Source organism: Panthera tigris, chromosome C2, assembly GCF_018350195.1.
Source record: "Panthera tigris isolate Pti1 chromosome C2, P.tigris_Pti1_mat1.1, whole genome shotgun sequence".
Taxonomy (NCBI): domain Eukaryota; kingdom Metazoa; phylum Chordata; class Mammalia; order Carnivora; family Felidae; genus Panthera; species Panthera tigris.
Window position 1 is genome coordinate 131,458,099 of NC_056668.1, and position 21,469 is coordinate 131,479,567.

Sequence of the window (21,469 nt, forward strand, 5' to 3'; positions counted from 1 at the left end):
AGGCTCAGTAAGTGGAGGCAACCCCTACCGGCCTCGGGATCGAGGTCAAGGTTCAAGCACACTCTCTGCCCAGCACTCACTCCACCCCCCCCCCCCCCCGACCTCCCTGAGACACGACTGCTGAGCTGATTTTCTCTTATCCGGCTTTCCACACACCAGCCCCAGCTCCCATCCGGGTGACAGACTCAAGCCAATAACCAGAAACTACCACTGGCAGAATAAACCCCATCGGAGAAACATCAGTGGGTGGCAAACACACATTCCAGCCCTTGTACTGTGGTTTTTCACCCTGGAGTTTGCATCTGAATCCCCTGGAGGCCTTTTTAAAACTCGGCCGGCCGGGCTCCACCTGCAGTTTCGAATTCGGTAGACCTGGGGTGGGGCTCAGGAATCCGCACCTCCTCGGGGATGCTGAGGCCCCTGGCCCCCGGAGCCACTGAGAGCCACCACCCCAGCACGAGACAGCAAGCGGCTGAACGGCAGATTTACAGGACTTCAGAGGCCACTCCCTGAAGACCCGACAAAGACCATTCAGACGAGGACTGAACGCTCAGTCAAGGACGTGTCTCTCCCCACCCTCCTCTTGTGGCAAATGCGCCATTTGAAAGCTCGCTACCACAAAAATGGGACTTCGAGGGCAGAAAAATCCCATCAACGACAAAGCCAGAGAAGGCCACACCTACCTCAAGCTGCACGTAGTACTTTGCCTTGAGTTCAAAATAAGGCCTGTGGAAGACACAAAGGAGAACCGTAAGAGTAACAGAATAAGATGGCCACAGTAGACAGCACAGGGCGGATAAGAGGCATTAGCTATGGCTGGCAGGCCACCCGCCCGGGATTTAGCAAACCCTGACAAGGCCATCAGATGAAGAGAACGCACCCAGCTCTGGAGCCAGGGAGATACATGAGCCAGTCACTGCTGCTGGACTCACCCGGGGCTGAGCTGACAGAAGGCCCGCCTCAAGATCTGCGGAACCCACACATGGGAACGCTTATCCTGAGCCTTTGTACCCTGGCTCGCTTTCCTCTCTAGGAGGCTGTTCAGGGCCACACAGGGTGTGCCCGGCGGCTGAGGCAGCCCAGCTCTCCTCTACTAAGGAGGACGTCGGCTCCCCCGAGAATGAAGGCTAGATGGGGCGGGGGAGTGGACTGCCTCAACACATTCCCTTCTCTGCTGAGGTCACTCGGGGAAGAGAAAAGTGCCATCCCTCCCTCACCAAAATGAGGGGGTCTCAGACCGGTCCTCTTGAATTCTGTCCAGGACCGGAGGTATCAGATGGTCCGCAGACCTGGCCAGGTCATGGGCAAGAGAGAGGACAAATGCCAACATTCTACTAGTCCTCCGGCTCTGGGTCAAAAGACCCTGGCTATTTTTAGGAACTTGGGTGTCTGAGCATTAAGAGTAGACCAGCGCTTTTTTCTCCAGCTGTTCACCCGCTACAAAGCTCTTTTGCTTAGAGACCCAACAACTGTGAATGAAGTAGGGAGCATGTCCCCAAGATGATTACTATTTAAAAATATATAGAAGGCAAAACTAAAAGGCAACTGACGGAATGGGAGAAGATATTTGCAAATGACATATCAGATAAAGGGTTAGTATCCGAAACCTATAAAGAACGCGTCAAACTCAACAACCTCCCCCACCCCCCAAAAAAAAAATCCAGTGAAGAAATGGGCTAAAGACATGAATAGACACTTCTCCAAAGAAGACATCCAGATGGCCAACCGACACATGAGAAAATGCTCCACATCACTCATCATCAGGGAAATATAAATCAAAACAACAATGAGATACCACCTCACACCTGTCAGAATGGCTAACCTTAACCACTCAGGCAACAACAGATGTTGGCGAGGATGCGGAGAAAGAGGATCTATCTCTTTTGCATTGTTGCTGGGAATGCAAGCTGGTGCAGCTACTCAGGAAAACAGTACGGAGGTTCCTCAAAAAACTAAAAATAGAACTACCCCACGACCCAGCAATTGCACTACTAGGCATTTATCCACGGGATACAGGAATGCTGTTTCAAAGGGGCACATGCACCCCATGTTTATAGCAGCCCATCGACAATAGCCAAAGTATGGAAAGAGCCCAGATGTCCATTGATGGATGAATGGATAAAGAAGATGTGGTATATATATACAATGGAGTATCACTCGGCCATCAAAAAGAATGAGGGGCGCCTGGGTGGCTCAGTCGGTTAAACGTCCGACTTCGGCTCAGGTCACGATCTCGCGGTCCGTGAGTTCGAGCCCCACGTCGGGCTCTGGGCTGATGGCTCAGAGCCTGGAGCCTGCTTCCGATTCTGTGTCTCCCTCTCTCTCTGCCCCTCCCCCGTTCATGCTCTGTCTCTCCGTCTCTCTCTGTCTCAAAAATAAATAAAACGTTAAAAAAAAAAAAAAAAGAATGAAATCTTGCCATTTGCAACTACGTGGATGGAACTAGGGGGTATTATGCTAAGTGAAATAAGTCAGAGAAAGACAAATATCATATGACTTCACTCATAGGACTTTAAGAGACAAAACAGATGAACATTAAGGGAAGGAAAGCAAAAATAATATAAAAACAGGGAGGGGGACAAAAACATAAGGGACTCTTAAATATGGAGAACAGAGGGTTATTGGAGGGAATGGGTGCGGGGGATGGGCTAAATGGGTAAAGGACATTAAGGAATCTTCTCCTGAAATCATTGTTGCACTCTATGCTAACTTGGATATAAATTAAAAAAATAAAAGTTAAAAATAATAAAAATTAAAAATAAAAATACATAGGAGGAATAGTGAAAAAAGTTTGCAAAAACCCCCATCAAAACGAGTCTTGGGTCATCTCATCAGCTCTTGGTCCACACAGCTCCTCCCCAGTATGCTGACAGGTAAAATGAAGGACAGGGCTCGTCCACACTGGCTGCCCCAGAGCCAAGGGCACAATCAGGGTTTCCCAAAGGCCAGCCCCAAGCCCCAGCCAATGAACCACGCAATAGTTTGCTTCTGAAATTGCTTTTTCTTTGTCTCCTGGGTCGGTCGTGCCTGGAGCAGCACTTCCTGCCTCTGGGGGTTATACAGAACTTGGGGGGCAGACACAGCCCGGGGCGGGAGGCTCTGATGAGGCGGGTCCCTGAGAACACGAAAGGAGAAGAAGCTGCACGAGGAGGACAATCACACACAGCGCTGGGGACCCACGTGGCCAGACTCACTTGGACTTGTTGATGGCTCTCTTGAGTTTCTTCTCCAGCTGCCGCATGCGGCCCATGGCCGCGTTGTACCTGGCCGCGGTCTCCTTGTGCACCAGCTCGCTCCGCGTCTTGGTCTGCTCCGCCTCCATGACCTTCAAACAACAGCAGATGTCAGCTGACCAGACTGTCCCCTGTTGGAGTATTACTTACATCATTCTTAAAAAATATTCCTCGAGGGATTTAGTGGACTAAGATTAAACTAAATTCCAAACAGGAGAGGATCACATTTCTCATCGATCTGTTCCGGCAAAGTCCTATCAGGTGAGATTAAACAGCCAAAACTGGCTGTGGCAATGACTGAGAAAGAAAACAAGGAGAAAGAAAAATCAGAGAAAACTGAAACATTCTGTGAGTCAACCGATGTCCACTTTCTCCTGCTCCTCTCTCCTGGCACTAAGTAGCCACCATGGACTCCTGGGTTCCTGCCTTGGGACAGGGGCTGACGGGCTCGCAAATGGGCCAACAGCACCGGCAGAGACGTCAAGGGACGGTCACGCCTAGCACAACCAGGCATGACCACATCAGAATAGCAAGGCAATCGCAATCTCAGCTTGTTGGCCCTTTCCCAAATATCCTGCATTAGCCAATGGACACACCAGAACCCAGGATCCAGAGGAGTCAAACGTTACATTTAAACAAATTAGTACCAAGTCATTCATATCAAGAGTTTGAGGTTCACAGACATTCGTGACCAGGAGGAGACCAGTCAGCATCCTGGCAGGAAATTCTGGAGGAAACATTGTGTTGAGCCTGTTGATAAAAATGAGTTTTAAAACCAACAATCAGGAGCCGTCGATGGCCAAAAACAAGGAGGCTAAAAGCGCATTCCCTAACACACGGAAATGTTAGTTCTTACCGAAAGAAAAGCATCAGAAGGAGGCCTGCCTTGAGGAGAGAGGATGAAGGAAACGAAAGGCAGCTGAGGCCACAGGCCCAGCTCACCAGTTCTATCCCATCTTCCTGTTAGAGCTCACACACGTGTCATAAAGTCAACCGGTTGGCTGGGTGGCTCAGTCAGTAAAGCTACCGACTTTGGCTCAGGTCATGATCTCATGGTTCGTGGGTTTGAGCCCCACATCGGGCTCTGTGCTGACAGCTCAGAGCCTGGAGCCTGCTTCGGATTCTGTGTCTCCTTCTCTTTCTGCCCCTCTCCCACTCATGCTCGCTCGCGCTCACTCTCTCTCAAAAATAAATCCTTAAAAAATTTTTCACTTAAAAAATTAAAAATAATTAAAGTCAACTGGAGGCAGGGGCGAGGTCAGGCTACAGGCCCATACTTATTTTTACTTGAAGAGCATCAGAGTGGAGCCCAGAGGGCCCTCAGGTCATGGGTCCACTCCCTCGGACCCCAGCAGGACAATTTTAGGGAGGCACCACCATGCCTTTAACTTGAGGCTGCTGACGCCCTACTATCCCCTCCAGTCAATAGCCAGGCAGCCCTCAGAGCGTTTGTTTATGCACTTACTCATAAGAAGGATTTTAGGGGTGCCTGCGTGGCTCAGCTAAGTGTCCGATTCTTGATTTTGGCTCAGGTCATGACCTCACAGCCCATGAGTTCGAGCCCCGCATCCAGCTTTGTGCTGACAGTGTGGAGCCTACTTGGAATTCTCTCTGTCCTCCCCGCCCCTCTCTCTCTGCCCTTACCCTGCTCGTGCTCACTCACTCTGTCTCTCTCAAATGAATAAACTTAAAAAAAAAAAAAAAAAAAAGATTGTTTAAAGTGTCAGAAAAAATTATGAAAGACTCAAATGAGCATAAAAAAAACTACTGGGTGTCCTGTCTAGTGTATCCTTCCAGGTTATCCTGGGTTTTATGGTCTCGGAGGTATTTTACAACCCTGTACACGTTGTAGAAACTAATAGTAATACAAATGATTCTTCTCCCTAGAAATGAAGATGAATTATGTCCCAGTAGAGATGGATCTGATTATTGATTGCCCGTAAATATTGACCAGTTTTGTATGTTTGTAAATTCATTTCAACATTCCTGATGTGTGTGTGTGTGTGTGTAATTCTCCTTTGAAATAACTGTAACATCTCATTAGTGTCCTCCTTAATGAGGGAGTTAAAATTTTGAACACTTTATATTTACCAGTTATGCTTTTCTTTTTTAAAAATATACATACCTTAGCAAAAGGCTTCAATGCTTGAGATACTTTTAAACAACAGAATTAAAACCATGTCAAAGCAGGGAGGTATGAGGAACTGAGCTAAGCGGGCAGGAGGGGACATGCTCCCTAAAATGACTTCTCAACCAAGCCCAAGGGGCTAAGAAACCCCTTTTCCTTGGCTTCAAACACCAAAGATTTCACAATTTTGAAACGAAGTGCACAAAAACTTGGCCACTTAGGGAAACCGCAGTAACTCTTCAGCCTCGTCTTAAATGGTAAGTGCTAAGGATTTACCGGTGTAACCTTCACCGCAAACCCCAAGTTTATCAGGCAGATGAAGACTTGTACTGGTGGAGAACTGTCCCATTACAACAGGAGGCGATACAGGGTTCCCTTCAAGGACCGGGCAAAAGCATTTTAAATAGACCGATTCACAATAGCTGTGATTTGTGGCTACAGAACAAGAAGGGTCCCCACCAGAAGCAGGATCCACACCAGCTGCACACAGGCCCTCGTCTATCTCAGCCCCTAGTCTGCAAAAAGAAGCCAAGTCTGTCTGAAATTAAACACTCAGAAAGCTCCGAGGACTTGGAGCCAGTGAAGACTGAGGAAGAGACGTGTCACGGTCCCCCGCTTCACCCCTACCAGGCCATGTCTGCCGTATCCCATCCCGATCTGCATTCCCACAGAAAAACCACCCCCAGCTCCTGGAGGAGACCCCCAACCCCCCGAATTCCTCCTTCCACCTCCAGGGAGAAAGACACCATGCATGTTGCCTTGGCTGCATGGTAACCAAGGAGCACCCCCATCTGAAGCCCAGCATCAGGCACGAGAAGTCTGCAATGGCAGAGAAAGAGAGGGCAGGGCAGCATGGGAACAGGGGCTCCACTAGGAAGGCTGAAGCCACAGGAAACAGGGCGAGCCACGAAATAAAGGAACAACTAAGTCCCTCGGCACCCCAGGGCAGTCACGGGCCGGGCCGAGCAACCCAATGGGCAGGTGCAACTCAGAACTGGGGTGCACACCGCCATCACCCTGGGCCTCCCAGGGCCACCCCTGCCCTCCTCCGAGCCTGGGATCAATAGCTATTGGGTCCTGACTCTAACCTCTGCACAGAGCTGCCCCCACGTCTGCGCTGTGCTCTTGTGTTTTTGCCACCTTCCCACTCAATTTGGAGCCACACACGGCGCTCACGCACCTGCCGTGCGCACGGGGCACGCTGCAGACCAAACCTCGGGCTGACAGCCCAGCAGGGATAGATCTGCCCGGCAGCAGCGGCCTCCGTTCAAGGCAGCAGGGGATCTGGGCTGTCAGGACGGCCACGGCAGCTCGGAGGTGGCACTCGAGAGAGGTCTTCAGGGCGGGCAGCTGGGGTCAAGGCTATGAAGGGAGGAAGCAGGGCTGGCTGAAACGGGGTCAGCACGGACAGCCCTCCCCTGCCTCGCACACGTCCCCCAAGCCCCATCAGCCACCCCCACTGGGATGTGCGTGAGGACTCAACAAAGGAAGACAGGCAGTGCTGGGCTTCCCACCTCCTCTCCTGGAGCTGGAAGGCTCTGGAAGGAAGGAACTGTTCAACAGGAACAGTCTTGGACTCCCTCAGGGTAGTTGAGAACTCTCTCCCCAGAGAGGACCCAGTCCTGGAGGTGACCCTCTGGCTGTGTCCACTTCTGGGTGTGTCCATCTCAGGGTCTGTCCCAAATGCTCAAGAACCGACCGTCCACCGGGGCCCAACGGCAAGGCTTGGGGCCTGGTGGCCCCGAGTGGCTAGAACCAGCGCCGAAGGGTCTGCTCCAGGATAGGCATGGGCAGGCAAGCGGGCAGGGGGCCCTGGGGAGAGCATGCAGGCCAGCAGCCGCCTGTGCTCAGGATCCGGGGAAAGACACAGGTCTCTGCCCCTCCTCCTAGGTCAGCAGGACAGAGAGAAGCGTGGGGTCCGAGAGTGCCTGACTGGCCCCCTCCTGAAAGCCCAGGGCAGGCAGGCAGCTGGGTCCCAACGGTCCGAGGGTCCCTGCTCACAGCTGCTCAAACAGCTGCGGCCATCCTGCCCGGATCCCGAGCAGGTGTGCCACACACCGAGCTGGTGTGCCAGCTGCACTGGGCCCAGCCTCCCCCTGACCCCACGCCTGCAGAACCACCCGCACCGGCCAGAAGACCTCTACCTGGCCTGGCTCCTCGTGGCCTCGTGTTCCCCCTTTCTCAACTCCTCTTCAAGCCCCAAAGCGTTCCACCCTCGCTCCACCACCCCTGACGTCCCAGAGCCAAGATCAGGGTCCTCCCAGGGAGGGCGGTTGCGGGTTCTCAGAACCTCGGTCAGCTCCTCGGGCTGTTTTCTGATTCTGCTGCCTCCCTGGGCCAGGGGGCCCACGGAGATGGCTTCTCACCGCCATGCGGGAGGCAGCCCAGGGCAGCTGGCCTCACCGGCTTCGCGTGTGCCACCCCAGGCCTTGGATCCCCGCTGCCAGGCAGTCTCCAAGCACCCAGACCTGGGGCGAGACGCTGGCCCTGTGCCCTTTCCTCCCCGGAGGCCACCTGCTGCCTGCTCACCCACAGTTAATGCCTCCCCATTTCCAAGTCACAGCCCCTTCCCCGATCTGCTCTCTTTCAATAGCTATCAATCGGAAAAGCCAATTCTGGGGTACCTGGGTGGCTCAGTCGGTTGAGCGTCCGACTTCGGCTCAGGTCATGATCTCACAGTTTGCGGGTTTGAGCCCCGCGTCGGGCACTGTGCTGACAGCTCGGAGCCTGGAGCCTGCTTTGGATTCCGTGTCTCCCTCTTTCTCTGCCCCTGCCTCACTCACACTCTCTCTCAAAAATAAACATTAAAAAAAAAAATTTTTTTTTTTTTAAAGAAAAGCCAATTCCTCTCCCCTCAGATGCTGGGCCTCCTCTCCCATTTGATGAAAAGCTATCCCCTTCCCAAAAAGGCTGTTTCAAGGCCAAAATGGCCGAGGCTGTAGGGGCCTCTGCTGCCCAAGGCCCCAAGTGGTGAGCAGCAGGGACCCTAGGCCGTGTGTCCTCTGGAAAGCCACTTACATACAGGTATGGCCTGCTCAGCCACGCCGCCTCACCCACTGTGGCTTTTAAGGCCCTTCTTGACCCCAACACCGAGTGGAGAACTGTCCCTTTGTCCCTGTCTGGCATTACATGTGGCCTAACAGAGAAACTGGGACTCCTGGCGTTGCTCAGGGTCTCCTAGAATGGCTTCAGCCATGGCTTTGGGTGTAACTGCCCCATGTCACCATAAGAAGTCTGAAGGGAGCAAAGGGGACACACTGATGGGCTTGGGCAAGGAACAAGGGCACTCACTCCAGCATTTCTCCAATTGCCTGGGGTGAGGGAATTACGCAGCCCAAACCACTGCCACTTTCTCAAGACGGCAGACCTTTCTGAGCTCTCTGACTAGACCATTAAGTGGCACTGCCTTCGGAAGAAGAGGGTGAGATAAAGCTGGCTCCTTCTGAAGGAATGGGCTTCCTGGAGCATCCGGAAGTCAGACAAGGCAGGAAACAGTCTGCACTCATCACTGTCTTCACCACCCAACATGCAGCAGGTTGGGTGTGCCAGCCCCATGAGGTCTGGGGAGCAGGCAACACGAGCCCCACTTCGTGAAGTGCTAAATCCAGACAGAGACCCACAGCCAGGCAGAAAGTGAGGGTCTGCACCCCACCCCCATCAAATTCCGCATGCCCCGTTCCAGGTTAAGGTTCTCAGCAACGCAGGACCTTGGCTGGGGAAGGCTCTGCCACCAGAGCCTTGTCTCTTGCTGGTTTCAGTTTCGAACTTTGCTTCTCTCTCAGTGGTTCAAACCTGTGCAACCGTGAAGGAACCTGGGAAAACAGAATGGCGGCTCCAGGGGGGAAATCCCGGCCTGTGACCCGGAGCACCTGCTAATCTGCAGTAGTCATCCCCACCGCCTAGAAACCTCCAGTGGCCTCAGGGAGGGCACACATCAGATGACCCTTCCCAGGCCCTTAGGAGCCCGTGTGACCTCACTACCTTCTTAGCCCCACAAGTTATGCACTGCCCAACCCCAAGAAGCATCATTCTCAAAGACGATGGCATAAACGGTGCTCCCAAGAATTGTGCAACGTAGAGGTCCTGGGACACCTCTCCTTGACCAGCCGCTCACCATCCATGCTAGGGCCCTGGGACTTACAAAATATATGCTTTTGTTGTTGTTGTTTTAAGCATACACTTGATTTGTTCCTTTCTAAAGAACAGATTAAATAGCTTCTGAAATGATTTATTAAGGCTGATTTTGAGCTCCAGTTGGGGGGGAGGGAGGGCAAAAAGGAAACGCCTCTTTTGCTAATTTCTTGGAGGAAGCTACCCCCCCCTTTTTTTTCTTTAAGTGTTTATGTTTTTAGAGAGAGAGAGAGAAAGAAAAAGATGGGGAGGGGCAGGGAGAGGGGGACAGAGGATCCAAAGTGGACTCCATGCTGACAGCAGAAGCCCGACACGGGGCCGGAACTCACAAACCGGAAGATCATGACCTGAGCCGAAGTCAAATGCTTAACTGACTGAGCCACCAACCCCCCCCCCCCCCGCCCCCACCGGCTCCCTTCTTTTTGTTTTGGTCCTTTCCACATCTGTCAGCCTGTGGCTTGTAAACTTCCAAGATTTCCAACTTCTACTTGGGTTTTTGACGAGCTGACCCAGAAAAGCTAGCTCGGCCTGTGTTTGGCTCTCTGGGCATCATGTCCACGAGGGGGCAGGAGGCCCAAAGCCACACAAAGCCAGGCCCGTATCTCAGGCTTCAGAGGGAGGCGGTACAGTCGACACTGATTTGACTGGAAGTCATTTATTTGCGTGTCAGGCTTTCTATTTAGGGAAGCACAAGGCCATCTTTAATTATCAGATCCCCTGGGACTTGAACTGTGGCAGGTGACATTGAAAAAGGAGAGGCTGTGGCACCAACTCCTGACTTTCCTAGCCCCACAGGTGGCAAGGCCAGGGGGAGTTGCGGCTACCCTCCCCCACTGCCTCCTCTCCATCACCCCTCTGTCTAAGGCCTTAGCTGCAGCCGCCAAAGCCACATGTCAGCTCACCCACCCACCCTGCGGCAAGCCAAGTCAGCCTGGGGGGGCGGGGGGTATCGAGAACACTCGGTGCAACTCCTAGAAAACCCAGTGGAGTTAGGTGAAGGTATCAAATCCTGCTGAACCGAGCAGCTGTCTCGATTCTGAGCAGTGTGGTCAGAGCGCAGGTCATGTGAGCTGGTAAAGACCCGAACAATAATGGCTACAAAACCTAGGAGTCAAATTGGGGTCAAGATCATACACGGCCCACTTCCTCCTCCCGTGCTGCCTCCTCGAATCCCAGCCGAGCCCAAAGGCCAAGCCGGAGTGGCCACTGGATTCTGGTTTCATCTACCATGGCCCCCACCCTCCCGCCAACGTTATAGACACGTGCAGGCACGCGCGCATGCATACATACACACACACACACACACACACACACACACACACACACACACACACACACACACACAGAGTCCAGGCCCCACGTGGTTTGGGGCCGTTAATCAAGGTTTTCCACCTTGGATTCTAAATTCAACCATTCTCCTGGAACTTAGTGGGAACAGACCCCAGAAAACAACTTGGTTCCTCTGGGAAGGCCAATCCACAGTCAAGACCTTCAGAGAGAGGATCCGAACCAGACAAACTCAAGTGACCAGGGAAGGAACAGCTGTACCCATTACTGGGAGACTCACTCCGAGTATGCCTTAGTACCAGGCCAGCAGAGACCCCAGGGAGAGACAGCCTGTGACTTTCAGAGAGTGTTTTTAGGCACCAAGCCTCTGCTGGGAGAAGCAGGGCACAAAGAGCTCGTCAGAACCAGTCTGGGTCGCGGGGCGCCTGGGTGGCTCAGTCGGTTAAGTGTCCGACTTCAGCTCAGGTCACGATCTTGTGGTCCGTGAGTTCGAGCCCCACGTCGGGCTCTGGGCTGATGGCTCAGAGCCTGGAGCCTACTTCGGGTTCTGCCTCTGTCTCCCTCTCTCTCTGCCCCTCCCCCGTTCATGCTCTCTCTCTGTCTCAAAAATAAATAAACGTTAAAATAAATAAATAAATAAATAAAAGAACCAGTCTGGATCGCATGGACGAGCAGTGTGAAGGATGCTCCCACCCCCCACCCACAAAGGGGAGGCACTGACACAGATGCCCCCCCCACCCACCTGCAGACATAGACACATGCGCACGAAACACGCCCCCCCCCCCCCTCCCGGCACACATGGCTGTGACTCATACCCTCTGAGTGGCATGATTCAGCATCTCCTGCCAGGCTGAGTCGAACTGCCGCTTGTCATCCTCCAGCAGCCGCTGTTCAGCCAGGGAGATGGTTTCCTTGGCGGCTCGGAGCACCTCTGTGGCCCTCTGGAAGTCCTGCGTGGCTTTCTGAGCTTCTAGCTGGGCCTGTGCAAGAAAGAACCCTCATGAGGCCTCAGGAAACGGCAGGGGCTCCCTCTGGCCTGTCACACCCTCCAAAAGATGAGCTTCCTGAGGGTCTGGGGCTGCCCTGTCCATCTCTGCCTTCCCACGTGGGGACAAGCCGGGCACCTGCAGGGCCTCGCAAATGCTGGATAAGGGGACAGGCAGCACATAGAGGAGCAGACGATTTCCAGAGTCCAGGAACCAAGAGATCAGACACGGATGCCGGGTCAGTCAGCTGGAGACGGCAAACCAGCCCCTCACGAGCCAGGTGAGGCCGGCTGTGGCCTTTCATAGAGCAGCTCTCATTTGCTAAGGATGCCACGGCAGACACAGCAGTTCCCAGCACCCTCCCTGCCCAGATCCGTGGCTCCCTGCCAACAGGTCAGAGCCAGAGGGGCCCAGGGGATTGCAGTCCAACGGCCTCCTTCATTCTACAGGTGGTAACTGTGGCTCTGAGAGACCCGGCCAGGCCACCCGACACGGGCGAGCAGCAGAGCTGTGATCCCAGTTACTCAAAGTCCCACTAAGTGCTGTCACTCTGCCAGACAGGCTCTCGCCCAATTCGCACTCACCAACAGCGACGGGCGGAGGGAAGGACGGACACAAATCGTAGCGGGCTGTATGTTAGAGCACCACCAGCCGCACGCGCCTGTTGAGCACCTCAAAGGTCCTTAATCCACGCTGAGTGCAAAGCACCCCAGACTTTATTTTAAAGGTATTTTTCTGTACTATTTTTTTTAAGTTTATTTGAGAGAGAGAGAGAGAGAGAGAGCGAGAGCAGGGGAGGGGCAGAAAGAGAGGGAGAGAGGACCCCAAGCAGGCTCTGCACTGTCAGCACAGAGCCTGACACAGGGCTTGAACCCACGAACCGTGAGATCATGACCTGAGCTGAGACCAACCAAGAGTCAGACGCTTAACCAACTGAGCCACCCAGGCGCCCCTAAAGCACCCCAAATTTTAAAGACTTAGTACAAAAAAAGAATTGTTAACCATCTCCGTATTCAGAATGACTACATGATGAAATGACGGTATTTCGGATATCGTTGGTTGAATAGACTGTCTTAATTAATTTTACCTGTGTCTTTCGACTTTTTTTTTTTTTTTTTTTTAATGAAACTACCGGATAATTTAAAATTACATTGTTGGCTCACTTTCTATTTCTTTTGGACAGTAAACACTTCTCCCCCAAGAGTGGCCCATGAGATTGCATCAGGAACCAGCAACAAAACCCTCCGGCCACCACTCTGAATTTCCCAGCAGAGCACAAGCACACGCTGGCCCGTTGCAGCCGCCTACCCACCACCTATGGTTAACCAGATCAGTTCCACAAACCCCGGGGACATCCACGGGGTAGCCCCTGGGGCTCAAGAGCAAGAGGAACAACCATCCCCATCCATCCCCAGAGTGAGTCTCACATGACTTAGAGGAAGTCTTCGGGAACCACAGGGCGAAGACGGTTAAGGGGAACAAAACAGACCTGGAACACAGCAGCCCCCGAGGCAAGGAACAGCTCTGTGACCCTGTGGGTGCTGCTCTCCACCCTTCAGCAAACGGTGGAGGTGGACTCGTGCTGTGCACCACACCCAGCCTGACCTTCCAGGATGACCATCTGGTCGGGGAACAGAAACAGGCACGGAGAGGACATCCAGAAACCGTCCTCAAGAGCTGCGCACGAAGACTGCTACTGGAGGGAGGGAGATACAGACAGTACCGGGGTGTGAAGAGGAAACTGGTTCCGGGAGAGGGAATCCAGGGCTCCTTCCGAAAAGAGAATGAGCAGGAACGGAGGACTGGAGGACAAGATGACCTGAAAAATTTAGCCTTGGTGGGGGGGCCAGGAGGAAGGAGCCTCATGAGACACGGTATCTGCAGGAGACCTTGACAAAGATGAGGATCAAAATTTCAAAATGGAAGGGCACACGTATCTCGAGGAGCCCTGGGTGACGTATGGGATTGCTGAATCACAATATCGTACTCCTGAAACTAATATAGCCCTGTATGTTAACTCCGCTAGAATTAAAATTAAAATACGTACGTTGCTATCAAAAACGACACAGGAGCACCTGGGTGGCTCAGTCGGTTGAGCGTCTGACTCTTGATTTCACTCAGATCATGATCTCCGGGGTCGGTGGGGTAGAGCCCTGTGTTGGGCTACTTGGGCTTCTCTCTCTCCGTCTCTCTCTGCCCCTCCCCTCCACCACTCACATGCGCTCTCTCAAAATACGTAAGTAAACTTAAAAAAAAGTTTCAAAAAACATGAAGAGCATGGGACTGAGCGAACTCCCGGCTAATGCTTCAACCAGTAGCCCAGGGGCCTGCCTGCTGTGACCACTGCGTGGCCCCAGGCCACATGGCCACACAGGCGTGCCTCAGCCACACATGGGGACAAGGGGCCTGCGTCCTACAGAACTGACCAACTGAGCACGCGTGGATGCTCTCGGCACATGACACGTCACTCCAGACCCCAGGCCTCTAGGCCAGTCCATGGAAGTCCCATGAGAGGACAGCCCCGGTGGCTCTCCCACCCCCTTCTGCCTAGGTGCACTGAGGGACAAGCGGGGAGGCACTGGGACCTGGCACTTCAAAGCTACCCCCAACCTGCCCCACAGACCACCTATGTGCTTTGAACCACACCAAGAGACCATCAATACCACAGGATTCTAACAGTTCCCTAGGTGGGATTTGTACTTGTGTTTGTTTTTTCCAAGGAAATGTTAGTATTTCTCTTTTTAAATTTTTTTTAAAATGTTTATTTATTTTTGAGACAGAGAGAGACAGAGCATGAACGGGGGAGGGTCAGAGAGAGAGGGAGACACAGAATCCGAAACAGGCTCCCGGCTCTGAGCTGTCAGCAAGGAGCCCAACGCGGGGCTCGAACTCACGGACCGCGAGATCATGACCTGAGCCAAAGTCGACGCTTAACCGACTGAGCCACCCAGGCGTCCCGGAAATGTTAGTATTTCAATTCAGCACCATTTAAGGGTAAATTCTCTTCCCCGCCCCCACCCCCACCCCCACCCCCGGTCTCCCCATTTGAATTATGAAGCTTTTCTTTCTTCCAGCAAACAAAAGAGCGAGCTGAAATGTGGCTGCTGTATCACAGACCCCGCACCCTTTACGCCTGCTATCTTGCATCTGATGAGTTTGAAATAAGGGAACCGGATCTCTACAAGGAAGGAAAAAAGGAGGCCCGTCTGAAGGGGCCTTTAGAAGAACATGCTTTCTGTCAAGTCTGTGAGTTTCTGAATTTTCCTCAAGGCTCTTTCTCCCATGTGGTGGTATCAGAAATGTGCTGGCCTTGTCATATCAAAGATCTAGTCGGAGGCTTCAGTCAACACTTGGCCCACAGAAACCGAATGGCATTCTCCATCTCTTCCCTACCTACTCATTTATTCAAGTAAATGGTGGGCGGCTCTTCAGGACCACAGTCTGTTCTCTCCATCTTCCCTGGTGAGAGAGCCTTTGTGTCTTACGGCGAGGCAATGTGCCAGCTAAAGACCTTACTTCCCAGCTGTCAAGTTAGCTAGGACTCCTGTTACTAACTTCTAGCTAATGAGATATAAATGGACACTCTTGGAGCCTTCCAAGAGGGCTTCTTTGTCTTTCCATTTGTGTTATCAACACAATGGCTGGTGCTTCAACAGCCATTTTGGATCATGAGGCAACTCTCCTAAGGATACAAGAAAAGTAAGTTAGGTCCCTGCCCTGGATTGCCTACCTCCTAACTTTTTAAATGACAGAAAAAAATATAATAAAGGCTCATGTTTAAGCCAGTTTTCTGCTACATTTGGTTAAATCTAAACCCAAGTGATCACATGTTCCCTTCTATACAGCTGGGCTATTCTGTAAACATGACAGAAGGGACTACAGCAACTAGCATAGACTGGCCAAATCTCCCTCAACAGCTTTCTGGCTGCTCACAGCCCATTTTACTACTAATAAGCCCAAGGATCCAAACTTTTGGGGATTCCTAAAGAATCCCAAAGTTCATAGCTTCTTTGTAAGGCATTTCATAAAACATTTTCTAAAACCACATTCACAGGCAGGTGCACACGCAAGGCGGGGAACATTCTATCGTACCCTTGCTAGTAGGATATACTCCATTCAGTGCTGCTGAGATACGTCTTGGAACCTGATTTCTGGAGACAGGGGGCCCACACCAAATCAGGGGTTCGAAGTCAGTCAGGAAAACAGACACGTTCAGTACAAACTCCAATCCAAGACAGATCATGACCGTAACAGAGGTGGAAAGCGCTATGGGAACACAGGGAAGAAAGAGAGAATGATTTATCAAAGGTTTCCTAAGGAAGATTCATCCAGGGAGAGGGTGAGACACCAGGCCAGGTCATGGAAATACAGGAGGCACCCATGAGTTTACACACATATCTACCTGGGGAGGGCTTACCTCCGAGACGGCTCGTCACAAGGGGACACGTGACCACCAAAATCAGAAACTGACTTAGCAATCCCACCAAGAGCTGACTATCTGGTTCTCACCAATGTATGAAAGAGGACACCCAGAAATCTTTGGCACGACCAACACCAACAAGTTTTATCTTCAAACTCTAAGAAAGGAAAAAAAGGCCCTTTCAAGCTCTAGTTACAAATATATTACTCCCCGGTGTATACAAATCAGGCAGTGGGTCTCATGACAGAGGAACCCAGTTAGCAAACTGGCTGAGGCTCTACTTAGAAGAGCACCGACGAGGAAAATGTTGGGGGAGCTGGGTTTTCACTGTCAGACGCAACATAGGAAAATTTGAAATATCTTCATGACTCAGGGATACTAATGACTTTCATGGAAACAGCTCACTGGAAAGAATTTTAAAAGGCTGCTTACGAATGAATTTGACAGTGACCTTCATTAGACTCTGGCCTGGGGCCAGCTGTGACCATGAAGCACTCACACGTATGGTCCCCTGTGTCATCAGCAAGGCGGGGCGGGGGGGGGCGGGGGCATGAGGGAAGAGGTCCGCCATGGTTGAGGCTGTTGGGAGAAGAGAGAGGCTGCACTGGACTTCCACCCCGGCCCATATTTGGTCTCAGGAAGGAACAAGGGTATCTGGACATTCACGTGGTTGCAACAAAGGTTCAGAGTAGGAGGAAGTTTACAGACCACCCGGTTCAAGACCTTCATTTTCACTTTTCAAAAGACAGCCCAGAAATGCAAGGCAACTTGCTGAATGTCACACAGCTGTTGAGTGCTTGGCCAGAGCCAGGAAACCAGAGCCTCTGACCCCTAAACAGGGCTGTTTCTCTTCCGCCAGGCAGTATCTGCCAAGGTGTAGACCTCTGGCAAGGACACAATCATTGGAGAGTTGGACAGCCTACCTGTAACTAATACACAGCAAGAAGAGCTGCTCAGGGGGCCAAAGATGAGACGGGAATTCAAGCTGTCGTGTGGGACTGCTGCCTCCCACTATGGCTCATGCAGGTGTCACTAACACACCAGCCAGTCAGCTAAGGAAACCGGAAAGATGAAGGAGTCTTGTCACATGGCTTCCCAAAGCCATACTCCAGCTGGGGATGGCCTTAAGTCACAGAGGAAGCCCCCACGATGAGACCAGTCTTGTACCCGACCACTGGCAAACCCCTAAGAGTGGATATAGATGGTTATAGGTCAGTAATCATAGCAGTTACTGTTTGGGCATTTCTGAGTCCGATAACGTATGAAAGGTGTTCTGAGTACAGTGCCTCATTTCAATCTCAAAATTATGCGATGAGGGTAGTCCAATGATCATCCCTATTTTATAAAGGAGACCAAGGCGCAGAAAGGTTGAATAAATTGCTCCACATCACCAAGGGTGAGGTCAAGGTTCAAACCCTGAGCCTCCATTCTAGATTTCTATTAAATACCACCTGCTGGGGCTACAAACTCCTCACAAAGAGGTCAAGCTAAGTTGGGTCTTACTCCTTCACCCTAATCAAGGCCACACTGGCCACTGCTACACAGATCAAAGAAGGTAGGGGGGGGTTACCGGGAGAAACCAGGCCAACCACCAAGGGGAGCACGCTGTTCCCGCCCACCCCCCCACCCCACCCCCGCCAAGAGCAGGCAGGGAACAGGCTGCTTCGTCAGAGCAGAGCGTTCACGGTGTGGAACCAGCGTGCCGACCGCGGGGTCTGGGAGCTGATCCTGAATGCTGGGTTTAACTTCTCCTGCGGCCCAACGCTATTCCCCTATCTGCTGTTGGGAACAACTTGGGTCCCACTCACAGGGAAGCTGGGGGGGGCGGGGATGGAAGAGACACAGGGAAGTGTGGGCCCTCCTGGAAGGGCAAGTTACAGAGCAACGAGGTTTCCAGAGGCCGCTGGATACTTGGGCATGAAATGGAAGCGGGGGGCACGCCCACTTCCATCTAAACAGGGTCGGAAAGACATCAGCCTGCAGGGGGGAAGCAGAGGCTGCCCGAGAATGAGGTCACTGGGGAAAGAGAGGCCTGGCCTATTCCTGCCGGGTCGGTGCTCTGACTGGGCTGGCCCCGAGCCCCACAGGCGCCAGGGTACGGTCGCTGCACTGAGCAACCACCAGGAGGACACCCTCTGTCCCGGCCTTTTGTCTTTTTTTTTTTTTTTTTTTTTACACTTGATACAATTTTGCCCTTGCCCTTTAGAGTGAATGTTGTATGTGCCGCTGAAAAGAACCCATCTTCCAGCTAGAAGCTCGTGAAGAAAAGTCCCGGATTCCTCTCCAGGCCACCTGAGGAAATCAAAACGTTCGAAAGCAGGATCAAAAACCGGGCTGGCCTCAGGGAGGGAGGCATGTCTGGGATGAACATCAAAGGGGACAACAGACAGCGACAACAGCGGCATCCGTTCTCGGTTCGATTCAAGCTCTAGTTTTTTGCGTCTATCCCGAGCAATCCCACTCATCAGCAGCTGACAGTCTGAGTCTTTCCATTCAGAAATTTTCCTCTCCTTCTTCTCCCTTCTCAAACTTCTGGGGGTGGGGGGGGGGCACCTGGGTGGCTCAGTCCATGAAGCATCTGACTCTTGATTTCAGCTCAGGTCATGGTTCGTGGGTTCGATCTCTGTGTCAGCACAGAGCCTGTTGGGATTCTCACCCTCCTTCTCTCTCTGCCCCTCCCCTGCTTCTTTGCACAAGTGCATGCTCTCAAAATAAATAAACTTAAAAAAAAGTCAAAAACAAACAAACAAAAAACCAAAAAACAACTTCTGTCAGAGCAAAAACTACTGTCTGGCCAGAGGTGGGTGCCGGGCATTTTGACGAGGCCATTCGGCCCCTGAGGATGTTTTGGATACAAACATTTTAATCAGAGTTATCCCAGAGTAGACACATTTTCATTTGAAAGCATTTTCTAGAAAAAATGCCATTAAGCCCATTTAGGTCCTTGATCATTTTTCAAACCCAGTGTTCCTAATTTTTTTCATTTTTCTTTAGTCGAAGTTATTTTAATTAGGATCAGTTCTTTCCTATTTCAAATCCATAGGTTCGATCCACTGAATAGTTTCATCCATATCAACCTTTACTAAATGCAGCTTGTGCCATGGAGCTTTTCATCAGTTCTACCCAGTTCAGTTTTCCTGGATCGATTTTGTACACATCTAAGAATCAGTTGAGCATACGGGACAACAATTCTCACTCAGTCCCAACTGTTATCAGGTACAGGTTGAGCCATTATCAGTTAACAGCAAATTGCCTAATACAGGATATAGTAAACGAAACGATAGAGATTCTAAGTTAAGTGAAAGGTCCATGGTATGTATATCTGAAACCCATGAGGAAGCTGTGCGCAGTTCCGGGAGATATAATGGAGGGCCTGAAGCCATTTCAGGGGACAGGCCCCAAAGCTCTTTAACAGATCCCGGGTCAGAGGAGACTCAGGGGATCAGAAAAATCACGGTCAAATAGTTTTGCTCTGTCCTGGAGACGAGCTGTTTAATAATAAAAATTAAAAAACTATTACCTGCTTCAAAATAGTACAGGTAGGGGCGCCTGGGTGGCTCAGTCAGTTAAGCGGCCGACTTCAGCGCAGGTCATGATCTCGTGGTCCATGAGTTCGAGCCCCACGTCGGGCTCTGTGCTGACAGCTCAGAGCCCGGAGCCTGTTTCGGATTCTGTGTCTCCCTCTCTCTCTGACCCTCCCTCATCCATGCTCTCTTTCTCAAAAATAAATAAACATTAAAAAAATAAAAAAATAATAAAACAGCATCTGCATTCCTGCTTTAGATTATAAATAATCATACATTTAAAAACCATAATATGGGGCGCCTGGCTGGCTCAGTTGGTTAAGCCTCTGACTTCAGCTCAGGTCATGATCTTGCAATTTGTGAGTTCCAGCCCTGTGTTGGGCTCTGTGCAGACAATTCAGTCTGGAGCCTGCTTCGGATTCTGTCTCCCTCTCTCTCTGCCCTCCCCTGCTCTCACTCTGTCTCTCTCTAAGAAACATGAAAAAAAAAATTAAAAACCCATAATGAACCTGGAGGCTACGATGTGACTAGATCTTGGGTATGGGAAGGCCCAGCCAACCCAATAGTGTGCGGTGACTTAGTTTCCGGCCGGATGATCCCCTACTCCCCGTGGTCACACAGGGCCTCGCGCTGACCAGAGGTGGGTCGAACTCAAGGGTTTCAGTTGGGGGCTTTGGGGAGGTTCCTCCAGGATTGAGCCCACCTTGTCTCCTCTTCTGTGCTGGGCATCAGCCCGCAACTCACCTCTGGACGCAAGCATACACATCCCAATCAGACCAAAGGGCTTCCGGATCCACTCGTGTGCCCCTTGTCCCTCTGCTTTAGGGTGGCACCATTGTCGCCCTACCGAATCTCCCCAGTTCGGCCAAAAGCTCCCGGCAGGAGGAAGGCACATGCCTTGTACTTCCCCAGGCCACCAGGGGCTACTTAGTCCAATTCGGCATGTCAGAGCTGGTCGGCCAGCGGGAGGTCTCTGACCCCTTCACATACTCCTACCCCATTCAACTACCAGCGGATTACGGAACCTGCTAACCATGAGCGGCACCTCCCTGCAGGACCCCAAACCAAATCCTTTCTGTGGGTGCAGGGACACGACAGGTGCCTAGCCGTCCCCACCCCAGCTAGCAAGGCAACATCCGTGTTCCTCTACGGGCTTCCTCTTGCTCTCGCACACATGCTGGCTGGGCTGGAGCAGTGTCCGCTGGCTACAGAATTACAAACCGTTGAGGTCTGGGGCCAGGCTTGAGGCAGAGGCCCGAGGCAGAAGCTGGCAGCAAGGCCCAAAGTCAAGGTCCACGTGACCCAACACGGTCCCAGGAGCCACCATCACACCTTGATCCCTGGTCCACAAACCACCGAGTCTTCAGGCTCAAGGAAATGGAAACGGTGTAAACCAATCCTTTTGCTTTATCGAAGAAAATTCAAGAGCCTAACAAGTTAAAATGGCCTGCTCGAGGGCGTAAGTCACATACCCCATCTCTTAAATTCTTCAAACGCGGAGGGTTTCCCCAAATTCAGCATGGCTGCACCTTCCTCTCTGCAAGTCCACTCAAATGTATTTCCCTCCCCACCTCGGCCCCCCACACTGTCATTCCCAGGACCCAGGAAGCATCAGCATCACCCCATCCCAAGGCCAGATACACACACACACACACACACACACACACACACACACACACACACACACACCAATCAGGGGAGCCATGTCCTCCTTCCCAGGGAAACACAATGCAGACCCGTGCCACAAAAGGCCACGACAC

General features: G+C 51.9%; 1 protein-coding gene across 2 annotated transcripts in view; it reads right to left on the reverse strand.

The window, feature by feature from the left end:
- Nucleotides 1–21,469, reverse strand: part of SH3BP5 (SH3 domain binding protein 5) — a 79,898-nt gene that overhangs the window by 5,258 nt on the left and 53,171 nt on the right. For both annotated transcript variants that reach the window (XM_042957245.1, XM_042957244.1), the window contains exons 4-6: nt 11,595–11,759; nt 3,195–3,325; nt 684–726 (exon numbers count right to left, since the gene is read on the reverse strand). In XM_042957245.1, coding sequence (XP_042813179.1) covers nt 684–726; nt 3,195–3,325; nt 11,595–11,759 — 339 coding nt within the window. The remainder of the gene's footprint in view (nt 1–683; nt 727–3,194; nt 3,326–11,594; nt 11,760–21,469) is intronic.